At 38.0% G+C, this 26,334-nt stretch overlaps 1 protein-coding gene and 1 non-coding gene across 2 annotated transcripts; both read left to right on the top strand.

The window, feature by feature from the left end:
- LOC123800275 (mitochondrial import inner membrane translocase subunit Tim23) lies at nucleotides 1-25,694 on the top strand. The gene is made up of 7 exons (XM_045809883.2): nucleotides 1-263; nucleotides 2,510-2,568; nucleotides 10,169-10,262; nucleotides 10,602-10,686; nucleotides 13,863-13,921; nucleotides 15,974-16,084; nucleotides 25,212-25,694. The coding sequence occupies exons 1-7, from the start codon at nucleotides 158-160 to the stop codon at nucleotides 25,325-25,327; spliced, it is 630 nt and encodes a 209-aa protein (XP_045665839.1). The 5' UTR covers nucleotides 1-157; the 3' UTR covers nucleotides 25,328-25,694.
- LOC123800404 (small nucleolar RNA SNORA74) lies at nucleotides 13,019-13,222 on the top strand. Its single transcript, XR_006781910.1, has one exon. It is a non-coding gene; the product is annotated as a small nucleolar RNA SNORA74 (small nucleolar RNA).
- Nucleotides 25,695-26,334: the final 640 nt, after the last annotated feature.

The raw sequence follows: 26,334 nt of genomic DNA, 5'->3' as shown, positions 1-26,334 counted from the left end.
ATGCAAGGATTAGCGGGTACCGGCTCCCGGAAGGTCACCGTGTGAAGGAGGCAGTGGTAACGCGGGTCTCCCCGCTGTTTCTTGGGAGCAACGGCGGTGCAGACAAACCCGGCCTGAGGCGGCGGTGAGAACCAGACGGGCGGTTTGCTGCGACACCATGGAGAGCGGCGGAGGAAGCGGGAACAAAACCACAGGGGGGTTGGCCGGCTTTTTCGGAGCCGGCGGGGCAGGTTACTCGCACGCGGATTTGGCCGGCGTCCCGCGTAAGTATCAGGCCTATCTTGTGAACATTTCTCACTGGTTCTTGCGACTCCACCAGACGTGTAGTATGTACTGTCTTTTTTTTTTTTTTTTTTTTTTTTTGGCTGGCGTTCACAATCTTCAGTACCAGTGGTGGGGTTAGTGTGTTTGCGCTGCCGCTCTTTCAAGATTGAACGAGGTTTTGGAGCTATGGATCCCCGAAGACGTTCTGTTCGGGTGACCTGGACTCGGGATGTTGCACGTTTTCTTCTCTTTATATACGATCCTGGTGCCTTATCTTTCCTTCCACACATTCCTTGTGCGATGGGCTGTGTACTTTAGATTAAGAGGAGAGCCTAGCTCTGCGAGTAAATACATTCTAAATAGCCTGTAAATAGCTTTTAAGCACAAAGTCACGTATTTTCGAAACTGCAATGTACCCGTTAGGGCAAAACATTTAACACTGAATGTAGGCAAGAAAGAAATTTGAGTTGGGCCAGCGAAGGAGCCGAGATGTGAACCGCGCTTTAAAGCCCATTTATGGACTTGAAAAAAAGAAGCCAGGTAAGAATTTTAGGAGAGGAAATTGCAAGATCAAAAGTGCGGAAGCATGAATACCCTGTCTGTGCCCTCTCAGTCCTGTGAATATGTCTTCAGATGTTTGGGACTTTGTGAGTATTCAACTGAATGACTAGAACTTGTTCTACTTCTCCAGCTTTTTTATGCTCAAGAACAAAAGAGCCCTAGAGTCACTTCTGTCAAAAATGAATCTGGAACACATTTTACATATAACAAGTCTTACAAGGCCTGAGTTTTGGAGCACAAAGGGCACTGCCTTAATGTGACAATGCATTGTTACATTAATTTGATTAAGATTTGAAGGTAAATTGAGAGGTCGAGCACCTGGAATGGGCCAACGACTTTTCTGGGTGCAGGACTACCAGTGGTTAAAAGAGATGATTGCTGCTTTCATGCAGTTTACATCCTATTGAAGTGAACCAAGTAACACAAACACATTTCAGTTAGTGGTAAGTGTATGTAAAGGCATCAAAACAGGATCAAGAGATGGCAATGGGAGCAGAACAGGCCATTTTAGAATAGGTCAGGGAAAGCAACTAGAGTGTGTTGCCATTTGAGCTGTGACCTGAATACAGTATAAGGGAAAATGGTTAGTCTGAACAGCGGGGGTGGGGGGGATTGACATGTTTAAAGAAAAACTGATGGGCCAGTGTGTCTACAAAGTTGCGAGGTAATTGGAGCAGTAGGAGATAATGAGATCAGAAGAGCGAGTAATGGCCATTAATGCAGTGTTTTATAAGCCATGGTAAGGAGTTTGGATTTGATTACAGGTGTGAATGGAAGCCATTAAGGCCAATTTCCTTTTCCTAAAAAAAAAAAAATCACTTTAGTTGCTATATAGGAAGTGAGTCAAAGGGACTAGAGCAAATTAAGGAGTCCATTTAGGTAGGAGATTGTTACTGTAGTCTAGCTGAGATTTAATGAATGGACTAAGATGGTAGCAATAAGGATGGTGGTAAGTAACAGTTCAAGATGAATATAGAATTAATAAGACTCAGTTGATGAAAGGACTAGAGTCATGGGTATTTTATAGATTTGTGAGCAATCAAAGGATTCAAGGATTAAATTTAGAATGTGAGAAAGTTGATTTTCCCTGATAGATTTTTTTCCATTGTCAAAGTTAGTGGGATTCAAGTCTGACTCTCTGAGAGTTTCCATTTTCTTTTGTCCTGACCCCCATTCCTTTGGTGATGACCCGAGAATGCTCTGCACCGCCACAGCAAATCACCTTTGTCAGCAACTGTCAATGCTAAGATTTGAAGGAACTGCTTAAAATATTTATATATAACGCATAACCTGAGCACTGTTTTTCCCATGGGATTTATTGGTCTCTTGTCAGTCTTATTTTACAGTTCGTATAGATGTCAAGCATCCTTATAGCAAAGTAGAGGAGATTAGCTTTATAATTGACTTGGGCTATGCTTCCTGCTACTTTGATTATTTGATCCACATTATTGCCAGTATCTTCTTGATATGAGAGCCTGAGCCACTAGTGCAGGGCCTGGTTTGAGATTCAGGACTGCAGGAGGATATGGCCCCAAAACTGCCAGACAGGATAAGCGTAGAAAAGGAGAAAATTTCATATTCAGTGAGCCTGTAAATCAAAATTGAACACCCCCAAAACAGCATAATTAACACTAAATGAAATAACTTTTTGAAATTTCATTGCAATGTGATGTTTTCTCTCTAGTGACTGGTATGAACCCTCTGTCTCCTTATTTAAATGTGGATCCACGATATCTTGTTCAGGTAAGATTAAGACTAGTCATTTTATGAATTTATTAGTTTGGTGATTTATCTTACTGCTTAAAAAAAAAAAAAGCCAGGTTCTTACTGCTGACTAGACCTATGATATATACTTCTGGAGGCACCAACTCTGGTCTACATTCACCCTTTTTCTTTGAGAAGAAACTCTGGGGATTTGACTTGTATCTCCTGATACTAATTAATTAATTCCCTTTAAAGGGTTTTGGAGGTTTGGGGTGTTTTTTTTTTTCCTTTCCCATTTAAATTGTGAAATATACTAACATAAAATTTACTATCTTACCCATTTTTAAGTGTACTGTCCAGTAGTATTAACTATTACATTTATAATATTGTGCAACAATTACCACCTACCAAATCCATAACTCATTTCATCATGTAAAACAAACTATACTTCATTCCACCTAACCATCCCATGGCAATCACCCTTCTGCTTTCTTTCTCTGGTTTTGATACTCTTAAGTACCTCAAATAAGAAGAATCACAGTATTTGTCTTTTTGTGATTGGCTTATTTCGTTTAGCATAATGTTCTGAAGTTTCACCTATGTTATAACATGTGTCAGAATTTCCTTCCTTTTAAGGCTGGATAATATTTAATTGAATAATATTCCATTCTGCTTATCCATTCATCCGTCTCTGGACACTTGGATTGCTTTCATATTTTAGCTATTGTGAATAGTGCTGCTGTGAACATTACAAAGAGACATTTGTAATGTCTCTTCCTGAATCTCCTTTTAATTCTTTTAGTTATATCCAGAGGTGAAATTACTGGATCATATGGAAATTTTATTATTAATTTTCTGAGGAACTGCCATACCGTGTTCTGTGGCGTTGTACCATTTTACATTCTCAAGCACGCACAAGAGTTGCAGTTTCTCCACATCCTCACCAACACTTGTTATTTTCTGGGGTATTTTGATCATAGTTTTTCCAATGGGTATGAGGTGGTGCTTGTTGTAGTTTTGAGTTGCATTTTCCTAGTGATGAGTGATGTTGAACATCTTTTCATGTGCTTATTGCCCATTTGTATACCTTTGGAGAAACGTTTATTTAAGTCCTTTGTCCACTTTTGAATTGGGTCTTAATGTTGTTGAACTTAAGTTCTGTATATATTCTGAGTATTAACAACCCTTTATCAGATAACATGATTTGCAAATATTTTCTCACTTCCTGTGTGTTGCCTTTTTACTATGCTGACACTGTCTTTTGAGGCACAATATTTTTAAATTTTCACACAGGCCAGTTTTTCTGTTTTTTTCTTTTGTTGCCCGTGCCTTTGGTGTCAAATCCAAGAAGTCATTGCCAAATTCAGTGTCACGAAGCTTTTCTCCCATGTTTTCTTCTAAGAGTTTTATGGTTTTAGGTTGTATATTTAGATATCGATCCATTTAATTTTTGTATTAGGTGTTTAATTTTTTATTAGGTGTTAGGTAAAGATCCAACTTCACTTGTTCATGTGGATATGCAGTTTTCAGGCATCATTTGTTAAAAAGAGTATCTTATTCTCTTGGAATGGTCTTGGCACTCTTGTTCAAAATCATTTGACCGTATACATGAGGGTTTATTTCTAGGTTCTCTCTTCTGTTTCATTGGTCTATTTGTCTTTGTGTCAATATCACACTCTTTTGATTACAGTAGCCTTGTAGTAAGTCTTGAAATCAGGAAATGTGATTATTGTTCTTTTTCTTTTCTTTTTTTTTTTAATTTATTTATTTGTCAGAGAGAGAGAGCACAAGCAGGGGGAGCAGCAGGCAGAGGGAGAACCAGGCTCCCCACTGAGCGAGGAGTCTGATGTGGGACTCAATCCCAGGACCTTGGGATCATGACCTGAGCCAAAGGCAGACGCTTAACCAACTGAGCCACCTGGGCGTCTGGATAATTGTTCTTTTTCAAGATTGTTTCGGCTGTTTGGGGTTCGTTGAGGTTCCATATTAATTATAGGATGGATTTTGGTCTTTCCAAAAACATGGTATTTTGATAGGGATTGCATTGAATCTGTAGATTCTTTGGATAGTATTGCCGTCTTAAGGGTATTAAGTCTTCCAACCAATGGGCATGTGATATGTTTCCATTTTTTCAAGTCTTTAATTGCATTTAAAAGGTTTTATGGTTTTCATTGTGTAAGACTTTTACCACGTTGGTTAAGTTCATTCCTAAATATTATTCTTATTGATATATTATATTATAAATGAACTGCTTTTGTAATTTGTTTTTCAAATTGTCCATTATTAGCGTGTGGAAATCCTTTTAATTTTTTGTGTTGATGTTGTAGCCTGCTACTTTGCTGAATTTATTAGATCTAATAGTTTTCTTTGTGAGATGTGTAGGATTTTCTACATACAAGATCATTTTACCTGCAAAGAGAAAATTTTGCTTCTTCCTTTCCAATTTGGATACCTTTTATTTCTTTTTGCCTAATTGCTGTAGCTAGAACATCTAGTACAAGTATCACCCACCTTTTGAAAGTTCACATTGTTCCACTTCACTTTTATGAGAAATCTACATTATGTAGGTCTGTATGTAGTACCTGTTTATGCTGAACAAAAGAAATCAGAAGAGGATTTTTGCTTTTACTGAAAAAGCAAAAATAGCGTTTAGCGTTTGTTTTACAGTGAGTTGTTACAGTGGCACCACCAAGCTCCTTCCTGGGGATCTACTCTCAGCATCTCCACATCAAGCCATCGCAGCTTTGAACTGTGTCTGTGAGCATCTGTGCTTTATCTTGATTTATTTTGTGCATCTGATAGCAAGCTGTGTCCTAAGGTATCAGAAAAGCCTGAGAGAGGTTATCTTTTGGGTCTGGGAATACTCAAAACATTTTTCCATGTAAGTTGATGATAATTGCTTCTTCACTTTATGACATTTTTACTTACAGGAGGTTTCATAGGAATGTTCTACTTACAGATATCAGGGGAGGCTTGTACTGTGTCAAAAGAAAAGTGGCAGAAATGGGCATCCTTGCCATTTCCTGATTTGGAGGGAAAGCTTTTATCTTTTAGCTTTTAATATAATGTTCACTGTGGGTTTTTCATATATGGCTTTCATTATGCTGAGATAGTTTCCTTCTAGTCCTAGTTTGTTGAATTCTTTTTATCGTAAATGTATGTTGGATTTTGCGAAATGGTTTTTTTGCAGTAGGTGAGGTGATCATGTGGTTTTTTTCCCCTTCTTTCTTTTAATATGTATCATGTTGATCAGTCTTCATATATTGGACCATCCTGCATTACATGAATAAATCCCACTTGGTCAGGTTTGTAATCCTTTTAATATGCTGCTAAATTTGGTTTCCTAGTATTTTGTTGAGGATTTTGCATCAGTGTGCATAGTGGATATTGGTCTGTAGTTTTCTTGTCTTTCTCTGGCTTTGGTAGGAGGGTAATCCTGGCCTTATACCAAATACTACCTCCACTTCAATTTTTTGGAAAAGTTTGAAAAGGATTGGTGTTAGTTTTCTTTAAATGTTTGGTAGACTTTACCAGTGAAGTCATTAGATCCAGGGCTTTTCTTGGTTGTGACTTTTTTTTGAGAGAGAGAGAGAGAGAACACGGGGTTGGGGGTGGGCAGAGGGGAAGAGAGAGGGAGAGAGAATCTTAAGCAGGCTCCATGTCTAGCACAGAGCCCAGTGTGGGGCTCAGTTTCACAACCCTGAGATCATGACCTGAGCTGAAACCAAAAGTTGGGCTCTTAACCAGCTGAGCCACCCAGGTATCCCTGGTGTGACATTTTTTATTCCTGATTTCAATCTTACTGGTTATAGGTCTGTTCGGATTTTCTGTTTCTTGGTGAGTTTTATATCTCTAGGAATTTGTGAATTTCATCAAGGTTATCCAATTTGTTGGCATGCTGTTTTTCATAGTACTTTATTTTTTCTTTTTCTAGTTCCTTAAGTTGCAAAGTTAGGTTATTTATTTGAGATCTTTCTGATATTTTTAATAAGCATTTATAGCTCTAAATTTTCCCCTTAGCACCACTTTCACTGGATCTTATAAGTTTTGATATGTTGTATTTTCTTTTTTATTCATCTCTTTAAGTATTTTCTAATTTCCCTTAATGATTTCTTCTTTGATCTGTTGGTGGTTTATGGGTGTATTGTTTAATTTACATGAATTTGTGAATTTTTCATTTTATTTCTGTTACTGTTTTCTAATTCATACTGTTGTGGTTGGAGAAGATACTCTGTATGGTATCTTTTAAAATCCATCGAGACGTAATTTGTGTCCTAATATATGATCTGTCCTGGAAAATATCCCACGTGCACTTGAGAAAAATGTCTATGCTATTATATTATTGTTAGATAGAGTATTTTGTATATGTCTGTTAGATTTGTTTGCCCTCTGATTTATTGTGTTAAGTCCTCATATTTCCTTATTATCTTCTGTCTGATTATGATGATTATTATCCATTATTGAGAATAGAGTATTAAAGTCTCCATTTATTACTGTGGAAATTTCTATTTCTATCTTTAATTCCACTTTTTTATACTTATTATATTTTAATGGTCTGTTACTAGGTCTTTAAATGTTCATCATTGAATCTTTTTGTTGTATTGGACCTTTTGTTAATATTCTCTGTCTTTTGTAACCTTTTTTTTAATTTAAAGTCTATATTTTCTGATATTAGTATGGCCACCCTGTTATCTTTTGGTCATTATTTGCACGGACTCTTTTCCTCTATCACTTCACTTTGAATCTTTTTGTGTCTTTGGAATTAAAGTAAACCTCAGTGTAGTTGGATCCTGTTATTTTATCTATTATGCCAATCTTATGTCTTTTGATTAGAGGGTTTAATCCATTTATAATTAAAGCGAGTACAGATAAGGAAGGATTTGTCATTTTGCTGTTTGTTTTCTATGTCTTGTGGCTTTTTGTCCTTCATTTCTTGAATTATCATCTTTTGTGTTTATTTGATTTGCTTTTTGCAGTAAAATTTTTAAATTTCTTTCTCATTTTCTTTTGTATATGTTCTATAGCTATATTCTTTGTAGTTACCATGGGGATTTAATATCCTAAAATTTAACATCCTAAAATTATAAATCTAGTTTGAATTTTTACCAGTTTAACTTCAGTAACATATAAAAACACTAATTCTTTAACAGGTGTGTACTCTTCCTCTCAGTTGTTAATGTCATAAATTTACATCTTTAGGGACGCCTGGGTGGCTCAGTTGGTTAAGTATCTGCCTTCGAGTCCTGGGATCAAATCGCACATTGGGCTCCTTGCTTAGCGAGGAGTCTGCTTCTCCCTCTGCCCACTGCTTCCCCTGCTTGTGCTCTCTCTCTTTCTGATAAATAAAATCATAAAAAAATTAAAAATAAATTTACATCTTTATACATTATGTGTCCCAAGACATAAGCTAATAATTCTTTAAAATGCTTTAGTCTCCAAAATTTTGTGAAAAAGGACAATGTGGAATTAGAAGCCAAAGTTACAATAATACTAACTTTTATAATTGCTCATGTATTTTCCTTTATTGAGATCTTTATCTCTTCATAAGGCCTTGAATTATGATCATATCTTGCAGGACAGGTCTAATAGTCATAAACTCCCTCAGCTTTGTTTATCTGCTAATGTCTTAATTATCTCCCGCACTTTTGAAGGGCATTTTGGTGGATGTACAATTCTTGGTTGACAGGTTTGTTTGTTTTTTTCCTTTAGCATCAAATGTATTGGCTCATGGCCTTGTGGCCTCCACACTTTCTCATGAAATCTGCTGATAATCTTATTGAGGATCCCTTGTATATGACAGATTGATTCTCTCTTGATGCTTTCAAGATTTCTTTTTCTTGTAAAATTTAATGTGTCTTAATATAGGTATCTGAATTTATCTTGGTGTTCATTGAGCTTCTTGGACGTTCATATTCATCTTTTTCATCAAATTTGGGAAGTTTTCACCCATTATTTCCTCAAATATTCTCTCTCCTTTCTCCTTCTGGGACTCTCACAGTCTGTTCCTCAAGTTTATGGTATTTCACCAGTACCTTAGGTTCTGTTCACTATTTTTCAATCATTTTCTTCCTGTTCCAAGACTCAGTAGTTTCTGTTGTTCCATCTTCAAGTTGTGATTCTTTATTTTTCCTGCCTAAATGTGCCTTTGAATCCCTCTAGTGAATGTTTCAGTTATTGTACTTCTCACCTCCAGAATTTCTGTTTGGTTGTGGGGTTTTTTTGTTTGTTTTTTTAGATTTTCTTTTTCTTTATCGATATTTCCGTTCCATTCAGACATTGTTTTGACATTCTGCACATCTCCTTTAGTTCTTTGACCATCTTTAAGACAGCTGTTTTATTTTTTATTTATTTTTAAGATTTTATTTATTTATTTGACACACAGAGAGACGGCCAGCGAGAGAGGGAACACAAGCAGGGGGAGTGAGAGAGGAAGAAGCAGGCTCCCAGCAGAGCATGGAGCCTGATGTGGGCTCGATCCCAGGACCCTGGGATCACGCCCTGAGCCGAAGGCAGACACTTAACGACTGAGCCACCCAGGCGCCCCTCAAATATAGCATTTCTAAAAACCTCAAGCCAGAAGTACAATTTAAAACTAAGTCATTAATTTAAAAGTCAGGAAGCACCCAAAATTCGCAAAACTATGTATATCATGATACCGGATCTCTTCAGAGTTTGCTTATTATTGCCCAACAGACTGTTTCTGTGTGATGAGAGTAAATGTCTTGCTTATTTGTGCACTTTTTGGTGAGAATGTATACATAAGCTAGAAATCAAAAACCAGTGCAGAGCTACAGTTTTCCTAATCAAGAATGCATTTACCAAAGTGGGATGTTTACTTGTTAACAAGTTGCCAGCAGTGTGTGCTTTTGGCTTATTTTAACCATTTTTGTATGGAGAGCTTGACAAACCTGTATTGAATGTGTTCTTTATAAGAGTGTATTGTATTACAGAATCAATCATTGTGTGCTCTTACAGAGGCATTTTCAACTTAGGATTCTTGGGTGGCCTTTATGGGGTTCATATCAAATTTGTATATGCATTTACTGGAAAGAGAGATTATAGCTTTTTAAGATTATTAAAATATATGCTTCCCCAAACAATTAAGAATTATTAAGAAGGTAATTTTGCCCTTGCATAATTGATCCAAACTGTTGTTGCTTTTAGAGTTTCTGCTCATTTTTTATGATCATAGTAAAATTGTGCTTGATAAACAGTAGCTATAGAATGAGAGTTATTTTCTTTTTCCACAGTGGTATCTCAATTGAGTAAACCGTTACTTCTCATACCTTCCATTTACCTTTCTCTAGAGCTGGCCTTCCTAAACTTTCTTGCACTGTTGCTTCATATTTATCATTAAATAAGGCAAATTACATACAATCTATCAAACTTACATTGAAAAGCAAAGTTCTAATGAGAATGCCTCCTAAGAACTAATGAGTATAACTGTATATGTGGTACATTTCATTTCACTTTGATTTACATGTTGCTATTGTTGCAGGAAGTTTTAATTTTTGCTTGACTAAGTATAGTTGAGTTTTAGTTGACTTAAGGTTTTACTTTTGTGAATTTGACAAAAAACACTTCGCAAGTACTGGGTCTTGAGGGGAGCTCAGCTTGGTTTTTGTTGTTGCCCCTTTAGGATACAGATGAGTTTATTTTACCAACTGGAGCTAATAAAACCCGGGGCAGATTTGAACTGGCCTTCTTTACCATTGGAGGATGTTGTATGACAGGTGGGTATAATTTTTTTCAGTGACCTCACTCCAATTAGGCAATAGTGCTTAAAATCAAAGCACTTCAAGTATTGGTTTCAGGGTTTTAAATTATTATTGAGGGGCACCTGGCTGACTCAGTCAGTAGAGCATACAACTCTTGATCTTGGGTTGTAAGTTCGAGCTCCATGTTGGGTGTAGAGATTACTTAAAAATAAAATCTTTAATAATAATAAGTAAATAACCATTATTTACGTTTTCCATTTTTTCCTATTAACAAAAGTAGAAAGAATCGGAAGTGCAGTTGTTTTTTAAGATAAAGCCATATTATTTGGTTGAATCGTTACTATGATTCACTAGGGGCTGCATTTGGAGCAATGAACGGTCTACGGCTAGGATTGAAGGAAACCCAGAACATGTCCTGGTCCAAACCAAGAAACGTCCAGTAAGTCTTATGTAATCATCTGATGTAGTGATGTTTGAATATTAACCTCTACTTTGTTGGCATGATGAACACAATCTTGAGATTATAAATGTTGAGAGTATTGACATAACATTTTGATCGATTTTTTATTTTCTTAATCAAAATAAAAGAAACTAAGGAATCAGATTACGGAGACTAAGGTTTTAAAAGGAGTGATTTTTTTGTCAGTGTCCCTCAATTAGTTGGTGCTACCCCAACCTAACTTACCCACCTTTTCATTTTGTAGGCCTGTATGGTATGCTTTTCAAGTTGTTGACTTGCTAGTACGTTATTTGGATTGTTTGAGGGCGTGTAAAACCATAGGACTTGGTAGTAAAGAAATAAGCATGTAAGAGTGATTGCCATATCTGCTGTCATTTGAATTGAACTACTTACTGACTTCATACTCTGTTTCTGAAGGGAGAAGGCTAAAGAAAATTTATCACAAAATTCCTAGAACTTAGTGGTAGTTCCTGAGTCTCCTCTCAGGAAATTGAAGTTTGTGCAGAAAGGAAAGTACAGACATCTTCACCCTGCCTAAGAAATAAACGTGACCAGTCCATGTAGATATTCCTTACATAATCCGATGTTTAGTTTTGCATGTTTTTATACTTCATGGTTCATGGTTTTGCTTTCGGACACATTAAGCTCCATCTTCTTTGTATTTGTTTAGCCAGCAGGAGGCAGCAGATTTGCTGTATTAGACGTTGGGAATCCTGAAGGCTTGTCGGGTTTTTCATATTCCTGTTACTATGTGGATTGCTTTACTAGGCCAGATCCTTTGAATATTTTTATATTTATATTAATATTTGTCCCTTATTCCAGGGGACCTTGGGTGGTTCAGTCAGTTAAGTGTCTGCCTTCAGTTGAGGTCATGATCCCAGAGACCTGGGATCGAGCCCTGAGCCCCATATTGGTTCCCTACTCAGTGGGGAACCTGTTTCTTCCTCTCCCTGCCACTCCCCTGCCTGTGCTCTTGGGTGTGCTGTCTGTCTCTCTCTCTCTCCCTCTCTCTCTCGCTCTCAAATGAATAAATCTTTAAAAAATATATTTGTCCCTTATTCCAATACTTTGTTTTGTTTTATTTTTTATACCTTTTTATGTTACGGAGAATTTTGAAAATGTACCAAAGTAGACAGAATAGTACAGTGAAGACCCGTGAACTGTAACCCATCCTCAACAGTCAACCAGGATTGGGGCCAATTGTGCCCTATTCATTTTCCCCTCCCATATTACTTTGAAGCAAGTCCCTAACATATCATTAAATACCAATTTGAAAGTGGAAGGTCTCCTAGAAAAGATAGCCTTTGTTTCATAAAAGAGTGACAGTTACTAATTTTTTGGAGAGAGTCAAATTGGTTTGCATTTTTTTTAGATAAGATATTTTATCATGTATCATTTTTATATAACAATTCTGATCTTACTAGATAGGAAGCATTTAAAATAGGAGACAGCTGGGGCACCTGGGTGTCTCAGTTGGTTAACGTCTGCCTTTGGCTCAGTTTATGATCCTGGGGTCCTGGGATTGAGTTTTGCATTGGGCTTCCTGTTTAGTGAGGAGTCTGCTTCTCACTCCCCCTACCCCCCCCCCACCCCTGTTCGAGCTCTCTTGCACTGTCTCTTAAATAAATAAACTCTTTGAAAAATAAAATGAATAAAATAGGAGACAGCTTCTAAAAATGAAAAGGCGGTAGGGTTTGGGGCCAGAGAGATCTATGTAGCTTCAAAGCCTAGTTTCATCACTTAATGTTTTGTGATCTTAGGAAGTTTTTTTTTTTCTGCCTTGAAGTTTTGAGAGGTAATTAAAGTAGGTAAGGGCCCAGTATGTGGAGATATATTGCCCAGTCATATCCCAAATTTCACCAGTTTGTAGTGCTTATTAATGAAAATTAATAGTTTTTGGGGTGCCTGGGTGACTCAGTCAGTTAAGCATCTGCCTTTGGCTCAGGTCATGATCCCAGGGTCCTGGGATCGAGCCCCACGTCTGGCTCCTTGCTCAGTGGGGAGCCTGCTTCTCCCTCTCGCTCTGCTGCTCCCCCTGCTTGTACTCTCTTCTCTGTCTGTCCAAATAAGTAAATAAAATCTTTAAAAAAAAAAAAGATTAATAGCTTTGAAAACTTGTTACAAATGACAACAATATGCTGAACTGAAAATATGTTAGTAAATATGTAACATAATTAGAAACAATATACTTTGTTACTAATTTTTTTAAACAGAGATAATACAAATTTTTGTTATTTGGGCATTAATTTAAATGAGTTTTTAATTGCATTAAATGAGTTTTTTCACTCTTTGTTATTGTAATTCCATCATTTCCAGCAGTAGTCAGCTGTCCGGATAGACCCATTCCTGTGATGGTGTTACACTGCTGGCAGAGGAATGTCCTGTCTTCTTCCTCCAGTTGCCTCTGTCACTGTTCTGGTGGCGCCCGGCACTGGTGCAAGGCAGAGCTGTGCTTCCTTGAGAGTGTGCTGAGCGTTCACTCTGGCCGCTTAGCTCTAGTCCGGGAGCAGACACAGTGTGCTTTCTCTGTGTATTCTAGTTAGACAGCTTTTTCCTTCTCTTTGAGTAGTTCCCTTTAATTCTGCTTTATATTCTCCCCCAGAAAACTTAATCATAAGCTTATTTGTCCATTATAATGGTATCTTTTTAATGTAGATCAGTTACCATAAGCTTTCTTATAAAATACATTCTAGGTTGTCATTCAGAGCCTTTCTGTATTTGACTTATATTTAATAATAAGAATTTTCCTTACTGCCCAAAAATGTTGGAGGTTTAACTTTCATTTGTATTTATAAAAAGTAATCATCCTTACTAAATTCTGAGGAGATGCTGGGTAAGTTTTAAAATGAAAAAAACTTTGGGGGGGCACGTGGGTTACTCAGTTGAGCGTCTGACTCTTGATTTCAGCTCAGGTCATGATCAGGGGGTCCTGGGATCAAGCCCAGCCTCAGGCTCTTTGCTCAGCCTGGTATCTGCTTCTCTCCATCTCCCTCTGCCCTTCCCCCTGTTAGTGCTCTCTCTCTAAAATCAATAAATCTTTTTAAAAATAAATAAATAAAATTAAGAAAATTTTGGGTATTGGATTTGTACATTGTAAATAGCTATAGTTATGATTTTTCAAATTAAAGAAATTCTTTCTCTTTCTCCCCTGGTAGGATTTTGAACATGGTGACTAGGCAAGGGGCACTTTGGGCTAATACTCTAGGTTCTCTGGGTAAGTAGAGATCTCACTTAATAATAAATCATTAATGCAAAGAAAGAATGTATATGTATCATGAACAATTTGATCAAAATTCCGGCCGTAGGATATTTAAAATTATAGTTAAATCTACTGTGATGAATAGTGTAGATAATACTTTAGGAAAAGATGATGAACAACATAACAAAGTAACTCCAGATGCTAAAACCATTTCTCAGTGTTTTCAATCTTTTTAGATATTACTCTCCTGTCCAGCCAAGATACCAAATCATGTTATAAGTAGTTACTAAATCCAGATAATTTAGGTCCAAGTCAAATACCTTTGTATGTTAAGAAAGGTTCAAGTTCCTGTTGTAAGATATGATAGATTAATTCATCCCTCTTCCTATGTTTTCCTAATAGCCCATTCAGCATTCTCTTTACCTCAGAGATTTCCAAGACCTAATTTCCAGAGTTGTAACAGGGCCTTTGTAGATAATGAAAACATTTGTAGTTCTAAGCAAAGGTTAATTTAGTAGGACTTAGGACCAAACTCTTTCATATTATATTGTTGATGAATGATTGACTCTTGATTACTCATGGCTTAGAATGAATGTACTGCCTGTGGTACCTACGCTCTAACAGTCACGAGTGTCTTTGTAAATTAGTTGAAAGTCTGAAAATCTTTTAATGGTGGCAGATTAAGTAAGGGAAAATGCAAGCATCTCATTGAAAAAATAGAAAAGGCATCTATTGTGAGAGAATAATATCCTAGCTTTGCCATGGGATTTGGAAGCAGTACATTTTCACACCATGAAGTCAAATTGACATTTGAGACCCTAGGAAATGACTGCTTCCATATTCTGCTCATGTCACCTTTGCTGCCACCCCATACACAGTCACCCTCCTTTGTTTGTGTTTGGTTGCTTATATACCTAGATTAATCAGCCATCCTGGTCTGCCCAGGGACTGTCTTAGTTTTAGCACAGCAAACCTCATGTGCCAGGAAACTCTCAGTCCTGGGCAAATTGGGACGGCCAGTTGCCTTCTGTGTTCCCAGGGTAGTATGATCAATCACAGTGTTCTGCTCACTTGAGTTTCAGTTACAGAAGTTGAAATGGTAAGAGCTTTTATAAAAGTATAAGAATATCACAACAGAGGATTTGTAAGACGGAGTTTGGTTTAATATTGAAGGGTCAAATATGGTATAATTTTGAGAAAGTATAAGGGAAAGGATTAATACGAATCTTTACAGGTATAGGGAAAAGGTAGTTTTGGGGAAGATTTTGTTAAAACTAGTTCTACTGTTACAGTTTTTTACATGTGCTGGAACCAAACCTCAAATTTTTTTAAGTTAACATTTTTCTTTTAAGTTAACATTTTTCTTTTAAGTTAACATTTTTCTTAAAATAGAAATGCATGTGTTTTTGTTTCTAAATCCAAAGTATAGCTATTATGAATAAAATATAAGTGAAGATTAAAAGTATTTTCCTTGGGGGGCGCCTGGGTGGTACAGTCATTAAGCATCTGCCTTCGGCTCAGGGCGTGATACCAGAGTCCTGGGATCGAGCCCCACATCAGGCTTCTCCGCTAGGAGCCTGCTTCTTCCTCTCCCACTCTCCCTGCTTGTGTTCCCTCTCGCTGGCTGTCTCTGTCAAATAAATAAATAAATAATCTTAAAAAAAATAAAATAAAATAAAAGTATTTTCCTTGGGACTTCCCAGTGGTACTTTTTATAAGTAGCTACTATTTGTGTTTCTTCTGAAGCTTTCCAAAGATTTTCTTTGTATATCCCGAGTTATACACAATTGTTTTTTTTTACGTGCTAGGGAATATAGGTTTTCCTGCTTTTTGTTTGGAGTATGTAGTATTCCATTATATGGAAGTCCATTTCCTGATCTATACCCTTTGATGGGCATTTTTTTTTTTTATTGCCAGGCTTTTGCTGTTACAAATAGTATTCCAGTAATCATTCTTTATATATCTTTGAATGCTTATAGAGTATCTGTAAGACACATTTATCTCAGTGTAATTGCTACACTGACATTTAATCACTTTTATTACTGATCAGTTCCATTTTTCCTGTAGCTTTGCTCTATAGTGCATTTGGTGTCATCATTGAGAAAACACGAGGTGCAGAAGATGACCTTAACACGATAGCAGCTGGAACCATGACAGGCATGTTGTATAAATGTACAGGTAGGTACTACTGAATGAAGAGCTCTCTTTTTCTCAATATACTTTGAAGTATGCTTGAAAAACTAAGTATCCACAGTTTTCAAAGGATACTTGACATGTGTTTGTGGTATAATAAGAGTGTTGTGTAAAACCCAATGGTTGTTTTGGGTTTGGGGTTTTATTATGGTTTTTTATTTTGATAAAATATACAAAGCACAAAATTGACTATCTGAACTATTTTTTAAGTGTAAGTTCAATAATGTTAAGTATATTTACATTGCTGTGGAATATCACCACCATCTAACTCCAGAACTTCTCTTCATCTTGCGAAACTGAAACTCTGTATCCGTTAAACAGAAACTCCTCATTTTCCCCTTCTTTGAGCCCTTGGCAACGACCATTCTACTTTCTAACTATAAATGTGAACTCTGAGGTACTCTAGGTGCCACATACAAGCAGAACCATACAGTATTTGTCTTCTTAGGACTGGCTTGTATTCAGCGTGCTGTCCTCAAGTTCATCCACGTTGTAGCATGTTTCAGAATTTCCTTTTCAGGGCTGAATAAAACCATCGTACATCCCTGCCACATTTTGTTTATCCATTCATCTGTCAGCCACTACTTGGATTGCTTTCCTTTTGACTGCTGTGAATAAAAATAATCGGAACCCTAAGAGTTGAACCAAAATGACCTGAGTGGAGATCAAATACCACATTCTCCTCTGGGATGGAAAAGAAATTAACATTCACAGAATTACGATTATACCCTCAGCTATAAGCACTTAATATAACTTATTTAAAACTGTGAAGTGATAATCATCACACCCCAATATTATAGATGAGCACAGTATTAAGATGACCTTTTTTAAAAGGTCACATAACTGGTGACAGGCCCAAATTTTTCGTCACATTTCTGGTTTGGATAGCTTAAACTACGTATGTTCTGTACTCATGCTCCTGAAAATTACTTCTGTTTTATTATGCGTTAGACACAATTAATTGAGTAATTCCTTTTTTTAGAAATTCCTCCATCACAAATATCAGGTAGCATTTCTGCTTCGTTTTTACTAGAAGAAAGAAAAGCCTCAACAGGATCATGAAATCCAAGATTTCCTGATCTGAGAGTAAGAGGATTTACCTTTAGTGAAAATGGATCAGGGGCGCCTGGGTGGTTCAGTACGTTGAGCGTCCAGCTCTTGGTTTCAGCTCAGGTCATGATCTCAGGGTCATGGGATTGAGCCCTACTCTGATTCCAGGCTCAGTGTGGAGTCTGCTTGAAATTCTCTCCCTTTCCCCCCTCCCCCGCAAGCGCATGTGCGAGTGCTCTCTCGCTCTCTCTCTCTCTGTGAAATAAATAATCTTTAAAGAAAAAAAAACAGAGAAAAGAAAATGGACCACATTTGGAATTTTATCCCTAAGAGCTCACAGTACTTCTTGCAACACATTCGCACATGTATACTTAAATAAACAGACCTCCCAGGTAGAGTGAGACAGTAAATACCTTTTATGTCCATGAAGATGTTACTTTGGCGTAGAAAAACCTTGTTAAAAATCTAGAAATACTTCACATTGAAACTCTTTAGGGTCAGACAAAAGAATTTAAAACTTTAATTGGCAGCCCAGGGGTGCACTCAGCAAGAGTTTACTTGGCCCAAACTAGGTTTAAAAAGATCAAATTAATATTTAAAAAACAGACGATTTCACATAAAAATCTGGAATTCTAGCTTCTTTTGAAGAAATGGAAGACAACAAGCTTACATCTTGCCAATGGCTGGGGCTGAGTGGCAGCCATTTCTGTACTGGATAGATGGGCACTGAAGTTGCAGCTCAGGCCCACCAGTCCCCGTCTTCTCATTCAGGACAAGCCACTGGGGCATTTCCTATGCTGCTGAGGGCAGCTCTGATATGAGAATACTGAATTATCATCTTAGGACATACTATGCATATTTAAAAGATAGGAAAAGGCTGAATTCTTGATTTTGAAGGAAATGGGAGACTAGCTTTCTGTGTCAAGGACTTTCTTGCAGTGGCATTTATAACACAGGCTGAGACACCTCCCAGATAAATTATAAAAGAGAAAGGTCTTGGCTCAGAGGAGAAAAAGCAAAAAAGACTATCCCTTTATTCTATGTCAGGTGACAGATTGCATTTTCCATTGCAGTTATGAAACAGTTAATAATCTGCTGACCTACAATTCCACCGTTGGTTCATCGTTCCTGGCTGAACAGTCTAAATTTAGCTCAACACATCAGAATCAGTCTACAAAGGCAGATCAGTGTCTTTTACTGATTTCTGGTTTAGAATAAACTTAATAAGACAGCACAGAATTATGAATTTTGTATGGCAGAAATACAAATACAACTTCCAACTTCTAGATTCAGGGATTTGGAAAAGAGTTCAGGCACTCTTGAACTAGAGCCAGCATAAACTCTTAAGGACAAAAGTTTATATTTAGGGAATGGCTGATTCCTGCCGACCTAAAACATTTCCAATCCCCAATGTATTCTGCAGCAATAGAAATTAAAATTAAAAGTTTAAAATTTAAGTAGTATGACTCAGCGTAGGCATGGAGCTACTTTAGTGAGAAGGAAAATAATGAGAAAAAATACATGAGAAAATGGATAGTTACCAGACCAAAAGGAGGCTAATTTAAAGGAATAATTCTGAGGGGGTGATTTTAGTTCGTACATAATTATGTTTAATATAGATTATGTAAGTATTTTCAAAGGCTGTGAAATACTAGCTTTGCTATGGCATATGAAAGTCTGTTTAATAATGACCAGTATTGGGGCGCCTGGGTGGCTCAGTTGGTGAGGCATCTGCCTTCGGCTCAGGTCAGGATCCCAGAGTTCTGTGATCGAGCCCTGCATCGGGCTTCCTGCTCAGCAGGGATTCTGTTTCTCCCTCTCACTCTGCCCTTCTTACTGCTTGTGCTCTCTCTCTGTCTCGAATAAATAAATAGTATCTTTTAAAAAAAAATAATGTTCTGGTGTTCTACCAGAACAGGAACAGCTGTAGTTTTGCTATTGTTCATAAACTTAGGACTAATGTTTAAAATGCTTGGTCACTTATCTGATATCAGGAACAAGGCATCAGAGACCAAAAGATACGGGCATCCCCCGTTCCCTCACAAAAAGTCCTTGCCTGTTCATTCTGTGCCTTCCATAGAAGGTCATCTTAAAAAGCAAACTAAATGAAAGTAAAAGGATATACAAATACATTTCATGTTAAGCAGATGTCATCAGAGTTACTGTTAAAAGGTACTGTTTATCAATGAATGCTAGGCCTTCAAAATTAAACTATATATGCTAAAAAGATTTTGTTCATGACTTCTTTATTTCTCTTACTGGCAGCAGTATTCTTCCAGTAAATTAAAGTACACATAACATATATAACAGGCAAAGGGCTGGCTGCTGTAATATACAAAAGAGTAGGATTGACGAAGCGCTTCAGGGAAAAATACAGGTCACCACTAAACAGTAGAAGTCATTCAATCTCACAAGCAACCAGGGCTAAGCAAAATAAAACATTAAGATAGTATTTTTCACCAACTTTTTAAAAAAAAGTGATGGTAGGTAACTGATGGTTACCAGAGCAGAGGTGGGTGGGGGAATGGGTGAAGTAGGTAAACAGATGACAGGGAGTAAGGAGTGTACTTGGGATGAGCACCAGGTGATTAAAATAAAAACTTAAAGAAAAAAAAGTGATGGTAGGTGACACTTAACATTGGCAGAGGTAAGCAAGCAACTGGCATTAGTTATTAGTGTTTTAAATATGTCGATCCTTCACTCAGGTAATCTTTCAGCAATTTATCCTACAGCAAACTAAGGCGTACACACAAAATTGTATATACCAACGTGTTTAAGACTGGCTTCAAGGAGAAGGGATATTTGAACAGAGCCAGATGAGGGAGCATGTAAGGTGGACATCTGGAAGTAGTGATTTAGGTAAAGACTAACAGAACAAAGACCCTGAAGTGGGGGCTAAAAGGCAGTGGTGGAGGGGAGAGTAGTAGAATCTGGAGACCTAAAAGGGGCAAGGGACCAAATCATATAGAAGATGGAGCTTCATAGGCCACTGTAAAGAATTTGATTTCACTGGACTTTAATTCTTACATTCTAAATACTAGCATTTCCATTTACTTATAAGTCTTAACTTGTTTATCATTAACAGAGAGTTAAGCTTTCACTGTTGTTCTGGGTACAGAGTTTACACAGGAGATGTTAGTTAAGTCAGGGTTTAGAAGTCTTCTAAAACTTCCCTAAGATTCTCAAAGGGGTCTGGACCACCATACCACCACGGGAAAGCAACCATCAAAATGACTTAATCTGGTGAAAAGGGGGCGCCTGGGTGACTCAGTCGTTAAGCGTCTGCCTTTGGCCCAGGGCGTGATCCCGGCGTTACGGGATCGGCCCCACATCAGGCTCCTCGCTGGAAACCTGCTTCTTCCTCTCCCACTCCCCCTGCTTGTGTTCCCTCTCTCGCTGGCTGTGTCTCTCTCTCTCAAATAAATAAATAAAATGTTTAAAAAAAAAAGTGGCAAAAAAAAAAAGAGTCCTAAAAGGACAGTCGTGTGGAGCATCAAAACCAGTGAGATGATGTCATGAGTGTGGTCTTGCATGGGGGAACTGGGGTTGCCGGGAGGGGACTGGCGGGGTGGCCGTGAGGGAAGCCCAAAAGCCAGCTGCTCTGCTGCAGCGAGCCACACACCTGCTTGCACTCTTTAACAGAGAAAGCAAAGCAAAGGCAGGAGATGGCCTCTGTTGGGCTCCAGTCACCTTTGATTTCCACCTTTCTTTCATCATTCGTGAGGTTCACCGACCATCACCTGAGTTGCCTTCTCTCACGAGCCTGAACTTCTCTAACAGTATTTTGCATTGACCATTTTGACTTTAGGCTTCTCCCTTCAGTCTGTCTTACCTATTCACTATTTCTGGCTTAATCTTCCTCAAGTATGGTTCTAATTCTAGTACTCCCTGTCCTAAGACCTTTGACGATGACATACTGCGTTTTTACTTGAATTTGTCATCCTGTCCATGCTGTAATCCTAGACTATGTTTTCAGACTTTTCCCACACCTTCCTTACATACATCATATAACCAAACACATACATTTGAAATCCAGTCCATCCATAAGGCCCAGCTCAACTGTCATTCCCCCTTCCAAATAGATCGATTTCTTCTTTTTTTTTTAATCTATCCTGGGGGCAGTTCATTGTGGTGAGAAGACAAAGGACTTTGGAGTCAGACTGGGTTTGATTTGACTAGCACGAGGTCCCTAAGCTGCTACATGCAGAAAGGAACTTGTCTAAATTTCATCTTGCCTGTTATATAAGGGCAACGTGTATTTTCCCTTCACAGACTTGTAAATGAAATAACCTATATAAAGTAAGTGACTTACTTCCCACCATAAGCACATATTACACAATTCTTATAAGACTTAACACAGTTATCCTGGTAGGAAGTCAGTAGATAAAATGTAAGAAATTAGGGTTAGGATAGTGCGTGTGCCACATTGTGCTTCACAAATCTTTTAGTACTATTTTGACTTTTAATATTCATGTGAACTACTTTAATAAAGTGAGCGAAGGGGCGCCTGGGTAGCGCAGTGGTTAAGCATCTGCCTTCGGCTCAGGGCGTGATCCCGGCGCTGTAGGTTCGAGCCCCACATCAGGCTCCTCCACTAAGAGCCTGCTTCTTCCTCTCCCACTCCCCCTTGCTTGTGTTCCCTCTCTCGCTGGCTGTCTCTCTCTGTCAAATAAATAAATAAATAAAATCTTTAAAAAAAAAAAAAAGTGAGCGAAGACCTATGTATCAACGTGATAAAAGTTAGGCATTAGATAGGGAGTGGGGAGTTACTGTTTAATGGGTTCATAGTTTCAGTATTGCAACATGAAATTCTCTGGAGATGGATGGGGGTGATGGTAGCACGATGCCAATATACTTAATGCTTTGAACTGTACAGTTAAAAGTGGTAAATTTTATGTGTCTTTTACCTCAATTTTTAAAATAAATTTAACAAAATTTTACATTTAAATAGTGCAAAAAAATGTGGATAGTATTCTGTAGTAGCCATGTGAGTGTATAGGTAAGGCTGCAGGGGCCACCAGCTTCTGCTGGACAGGTGCCTATCTGTCACTGCCTGGAGGCTGAGAATGGGTTTTATAGTTTTAAATACGGTTGACTCTTGAACAATGTGAGGCTGAACTGCACGGGTCAACTTAGACATGATTTTTCTTCGATCATTACAGTACCATTATTTTCTCTTATTTTCTTAGTAATCTTTTCCCTAGCTTGCTTTATTGTAAGAATGCAATATATGATACACGGAACGTACAAGATACGTGTTCATCAGCTGCGTATGTCTTCAGTAAGCCTGCCAGTCGACAGTACGCTATTAGTAGTTTTTGGAGAGTCAGAGTTGTACATGGATTTTGGACTGTGGGGGGATTGGCACCCCTAACCCCACGCTTTGATCAAGGGTTGACTAGTTACATTTTAAGTGGTTATATAAATATCTACATAATAGCCTTTGGGCCCTGAAAGCCTAAAATATTTACTTTCTGGCTATTTTAAGAAAAATTTGCTAGTCCCAGCTCTAATGTAATTGTAAGTTCAGTGTGGTAGCTCTGCCACCATCCAGCTCTATACCCCACAAACTTTAATGTTCTGGGCCTCATTTTCCTACGTTTAGAAGAGATAATATTTGCCCTTTCTGGAGGAGTTGTGTCAGGATCAAAAGATAGAAGGTAAAACTGAAACACACGTCTTGTGTTTGTTTTCCTTTATGGAGATTGACCATTGGCTTTATTTGGTTACTGTGTTCAAAGCAAGAATATTTGCTAATCAACTTCCTGTGCTTAGTTGGGCATAAGTTAGTTACAGAAAACCTAAAGCCAAGGCCTTCAAACTTTTAACACAATCAGTTGGAAAATGTGGGAATTAATGGAAAGTTAAAACTAGAAGGTGGTTTGGTGTGTGGGAAGAGGCTACCCTTGAATCAGGATTAGCTGGGCTTAGTCATTCAAACGCCGCCTATGTTTCGTGTCTGCTTGCTGGAAATAACTTTTCTAGCCTTCAAAAAAGAGTTTGTTTCATTTTGGTCAAAGTAGAAAGCTTTCTAGGGGATAAATTGTTCTCAAGGGACACTTAATATGCCACTGGTGTCCCAAAGATCTTACTCTTACAGTTCCAGTTTCATTTTGTTACTCCTAGTGCCTCTACTCAGAGAGACTTGTTATTTGATAGCTGAGAACTAATGGAAAATCCTTCAAAAAAGCTAAGTGGGAGCTATGTTCTTAGGACCAACTGGAAGGAACAGTTTGCGGCTATTTCCAAACCAGTGGGCAGAGTTCAGAGCCCTGTGGATCTGTAATCTGACTAGTGGGGGAGTTAGCCTGAAGTTGAATGTTTGGTCCCAGGAAAACATCTGCAAACCTAGTGTGCTTTCAATTACCTGCCCTCCATCATTTTTCTGCTAATAAACAGCAGTCAGGCCACCTTTCTCGTTTTGTGTTGACTCAGAATGGAGTACTATTATATTTGTAACCTGCTTGAAAGAACCCTCATTACACTCAAAGTGTTGCGAGTAGCATTTATTCTCCTGTGCTTCACGTTTGTGGGGTTTTATTTTCCATTTTACTCATTTGGTCTAATTATAGTTCACCTTCAGGCCCTAGAACTTTTTGTTGACTTACTAGTCAAAGACATGAAGTAGATCATTATTAAATTGGACAGATTGTTTTAAGTTAGCAGGTTGAGTATAGATCTTTCAACCGCATTGAATACAGTTGCAAAGTCAACTGCCAATATTGTTTAAATACAGCAAGATGATACAAAAAGACGATGTGGGCTTCAAGGAGAGATCTCCCATGGAATTTCTTTTTATTGTTTCTGATGTCCCTCCCACATATTTGACAGCTGTTTACAGATGATGCCTACAGTTTCTGTTTCAGTCTGTTTAAGAGAGATAATTAGGGCACTTCATGGTGGAAACCTACGCAGGTCAGCTATCAGACATCTTCAGGCCAGAGAGGCTCCTAGAGGGAGTGGCCTTTTAATCTATCAGCTGAAGCCATCTGGCAGGACATTCATTACAGAAATGGTTAGTCTGAAGTGTTCTAACTTGGCAGTGTCACTGAATTTCACAGAATTTACTGGCTCGTAGCCAAAGGGCCTCTAGTAAGGTAATCACTGGTCCACAGCTCCATTCAACCTTTGCCTTCCTAACACATGACTTGGAATGAATACTCCATAGGTACAGTATAGGCTCCGTGAAGTTTGTGGTATCTACTTGTTTGTGAAGCCATAAGAGAACGTCAAGTTATTTCTTAAAACTTATTTGGGTACCCCCTAGTCCTCTTCTTAGACTCAGGGATGGTTTTCAGGCAGCTGATTAAAACATTTTTGTTTTTACGTTTCAAGTGAAATATATATTGATCTTTTTTCACATGAAAAACTACTGTTAAGCAAAAATAGTTCAAAGTCTAATCCTTCAGTGCTTTTCAGTGAGTATGGTGATGCTAAGTGCCTCATTGCTCATGACTTATAGATTGTCTGATGCGTCAGTGCAGGATTGGGGGTGGTGGGGGCGGGTGGTCCTTTGTCAGCACCTAACTCAAAGCTTGATATGGCCATCTTATCACTACTTCTTGAGTCTTCAAAGTTAATAGAGGGCCTGTCCAGAGTCCAAAGTTTGTTAATATGGTTTTCAAAGAGGGTGTCGCCATGTTTATATTATAGCCTTAAATCAATTGGCAGTGCCTGTGAGGTTCTAAACAGGACTAGCAGGAAATTATTGATCTGTTTGGGACTTCAAGAATATGCATAAGTGTTATAGGAACAGGTGAGATTGAGAAAAATCAAATTACTAATGCTCATGGTCTTAGCTATAAATTATGAAATTAAAAGTGAGGGGGAAATGTGAATGAGAATACAGTATATGTATTAAGTGATTTAAGGGAATTTCTCTCTTGAACCGGTATTGGTTTCTTATATCACTTTTAGGACTTTTATTCTCCTGTTTGAGGTGGAGTATTTATAAACGTGAATTGTTTGTCTCAATTTCATAGTAACGTTACTTAATCCTTTGATGCCAGGACACTGTGCAATACAAGGCTGTTTCTTTTTTTCTCCCCCTTCTCTTTTCCAGGTGGTCTTCGAGGGGTAGCACGAGGTGGTCTAGCAGGACTAACACTTACCAGCCTCTATGCACTATATAATAACTGGGAGCACATGAAAGGCTCCTTACTCCAACAGTCACTCTGAAGATTTTGCCACCTTAGGAGTGGAGGACACTTTAGTAGTCATCCAGATCAATTTATATGTCAGTCTGGAGTTACTCTTTCTTTCTACAATTAGTTTGAAAAATTGGAGATTCCAGTTTGCTGTGGTGAAGATCATGGATGGTTGCCCAGGACTGGCATTCCTTCTAGCCAGAGCTGAAGCCAGAACCCTCTGGTGGCTGAGTAACGTGGTTCTTCCCTACCCCCTGAACTGGAAAACTACTTACTCACAGAATTCAGGTCATGATTATTGTCAGTACGGTATCACCACATTTGTTTATTTAATGATCTGAAACTGCAGTGTTGCCTTGTATTCCCAATAAAAGGTGAAAATAGAACCAGAGTGTAAACATAGTAGGTGTCTCCATTTTTCTGGGTATAAAGTGAAAGTTACTCTTAGCATTTTTGTCTGCCCCAACTAGGTCAACACATGTTTTCTTGGTTGTATTGAAATGAAGGGCTACTTGGCACCATTAACAGCTAGGTTACAATTTTTCTTAAATAGGGTTGACACTAAACAACCTCAAGATACTTGAGATTAACCATTATGCCGTTAGAGTAGTGTGTTAGAATAGTCTGTCCAACCATCATGCTTAACTCTCTACTCATTAACTCACCTCCTTATGGAGGATAATTAGAAACATAATTAGAGGAAAGAAATGAGCTGCAAGGGTTTCAGGAAGTCTTGGGAAAGCTAAAGGAGGTAAGGGCAAGTTACTTAATTTCTGAGTTTGTTTTCTCACCTATGAAATGAAGTTAAATAAAACTGCGTTGCAGGTTACACATAACCCATAATAAATACTAAACAAGTGGTGGTTATTATGAAGGGAAAGAAGAGAGTAGGGCCATCGGCATGCACCTAGTAAGGAATCTGACAGGAAAGCACTGAACCTTAGCTGAAGGCCTCTAGTTTTTCTAAAAAATGAGTTTAATATTTCATAGAGAGCAGGTTAAAAATTAAAAGAGAAGATCTGAAGTCTGCAGGAAAAG

The sequence above is a fragment of the Ursus americanus genome, chromosome 6, assembly GCF_024610735.1.
Source record: "Ursus americanus isolate L20-20 chromosome 6, mUrsAme1.1.p, whole genome shotgun sequence".
In the NCBI taxonomy this organism is placed as follows: Eukaryota; Metazoa; Chordata; class Mammalia; order Carnivora; family Ursidae; genus Ursus; species Ursus americanus.
The sequence above is the reverse complement of the archived record's forward strand: the minus strand, read 5'-3'. Positions and strand labels throughout refer to the sequence as shown.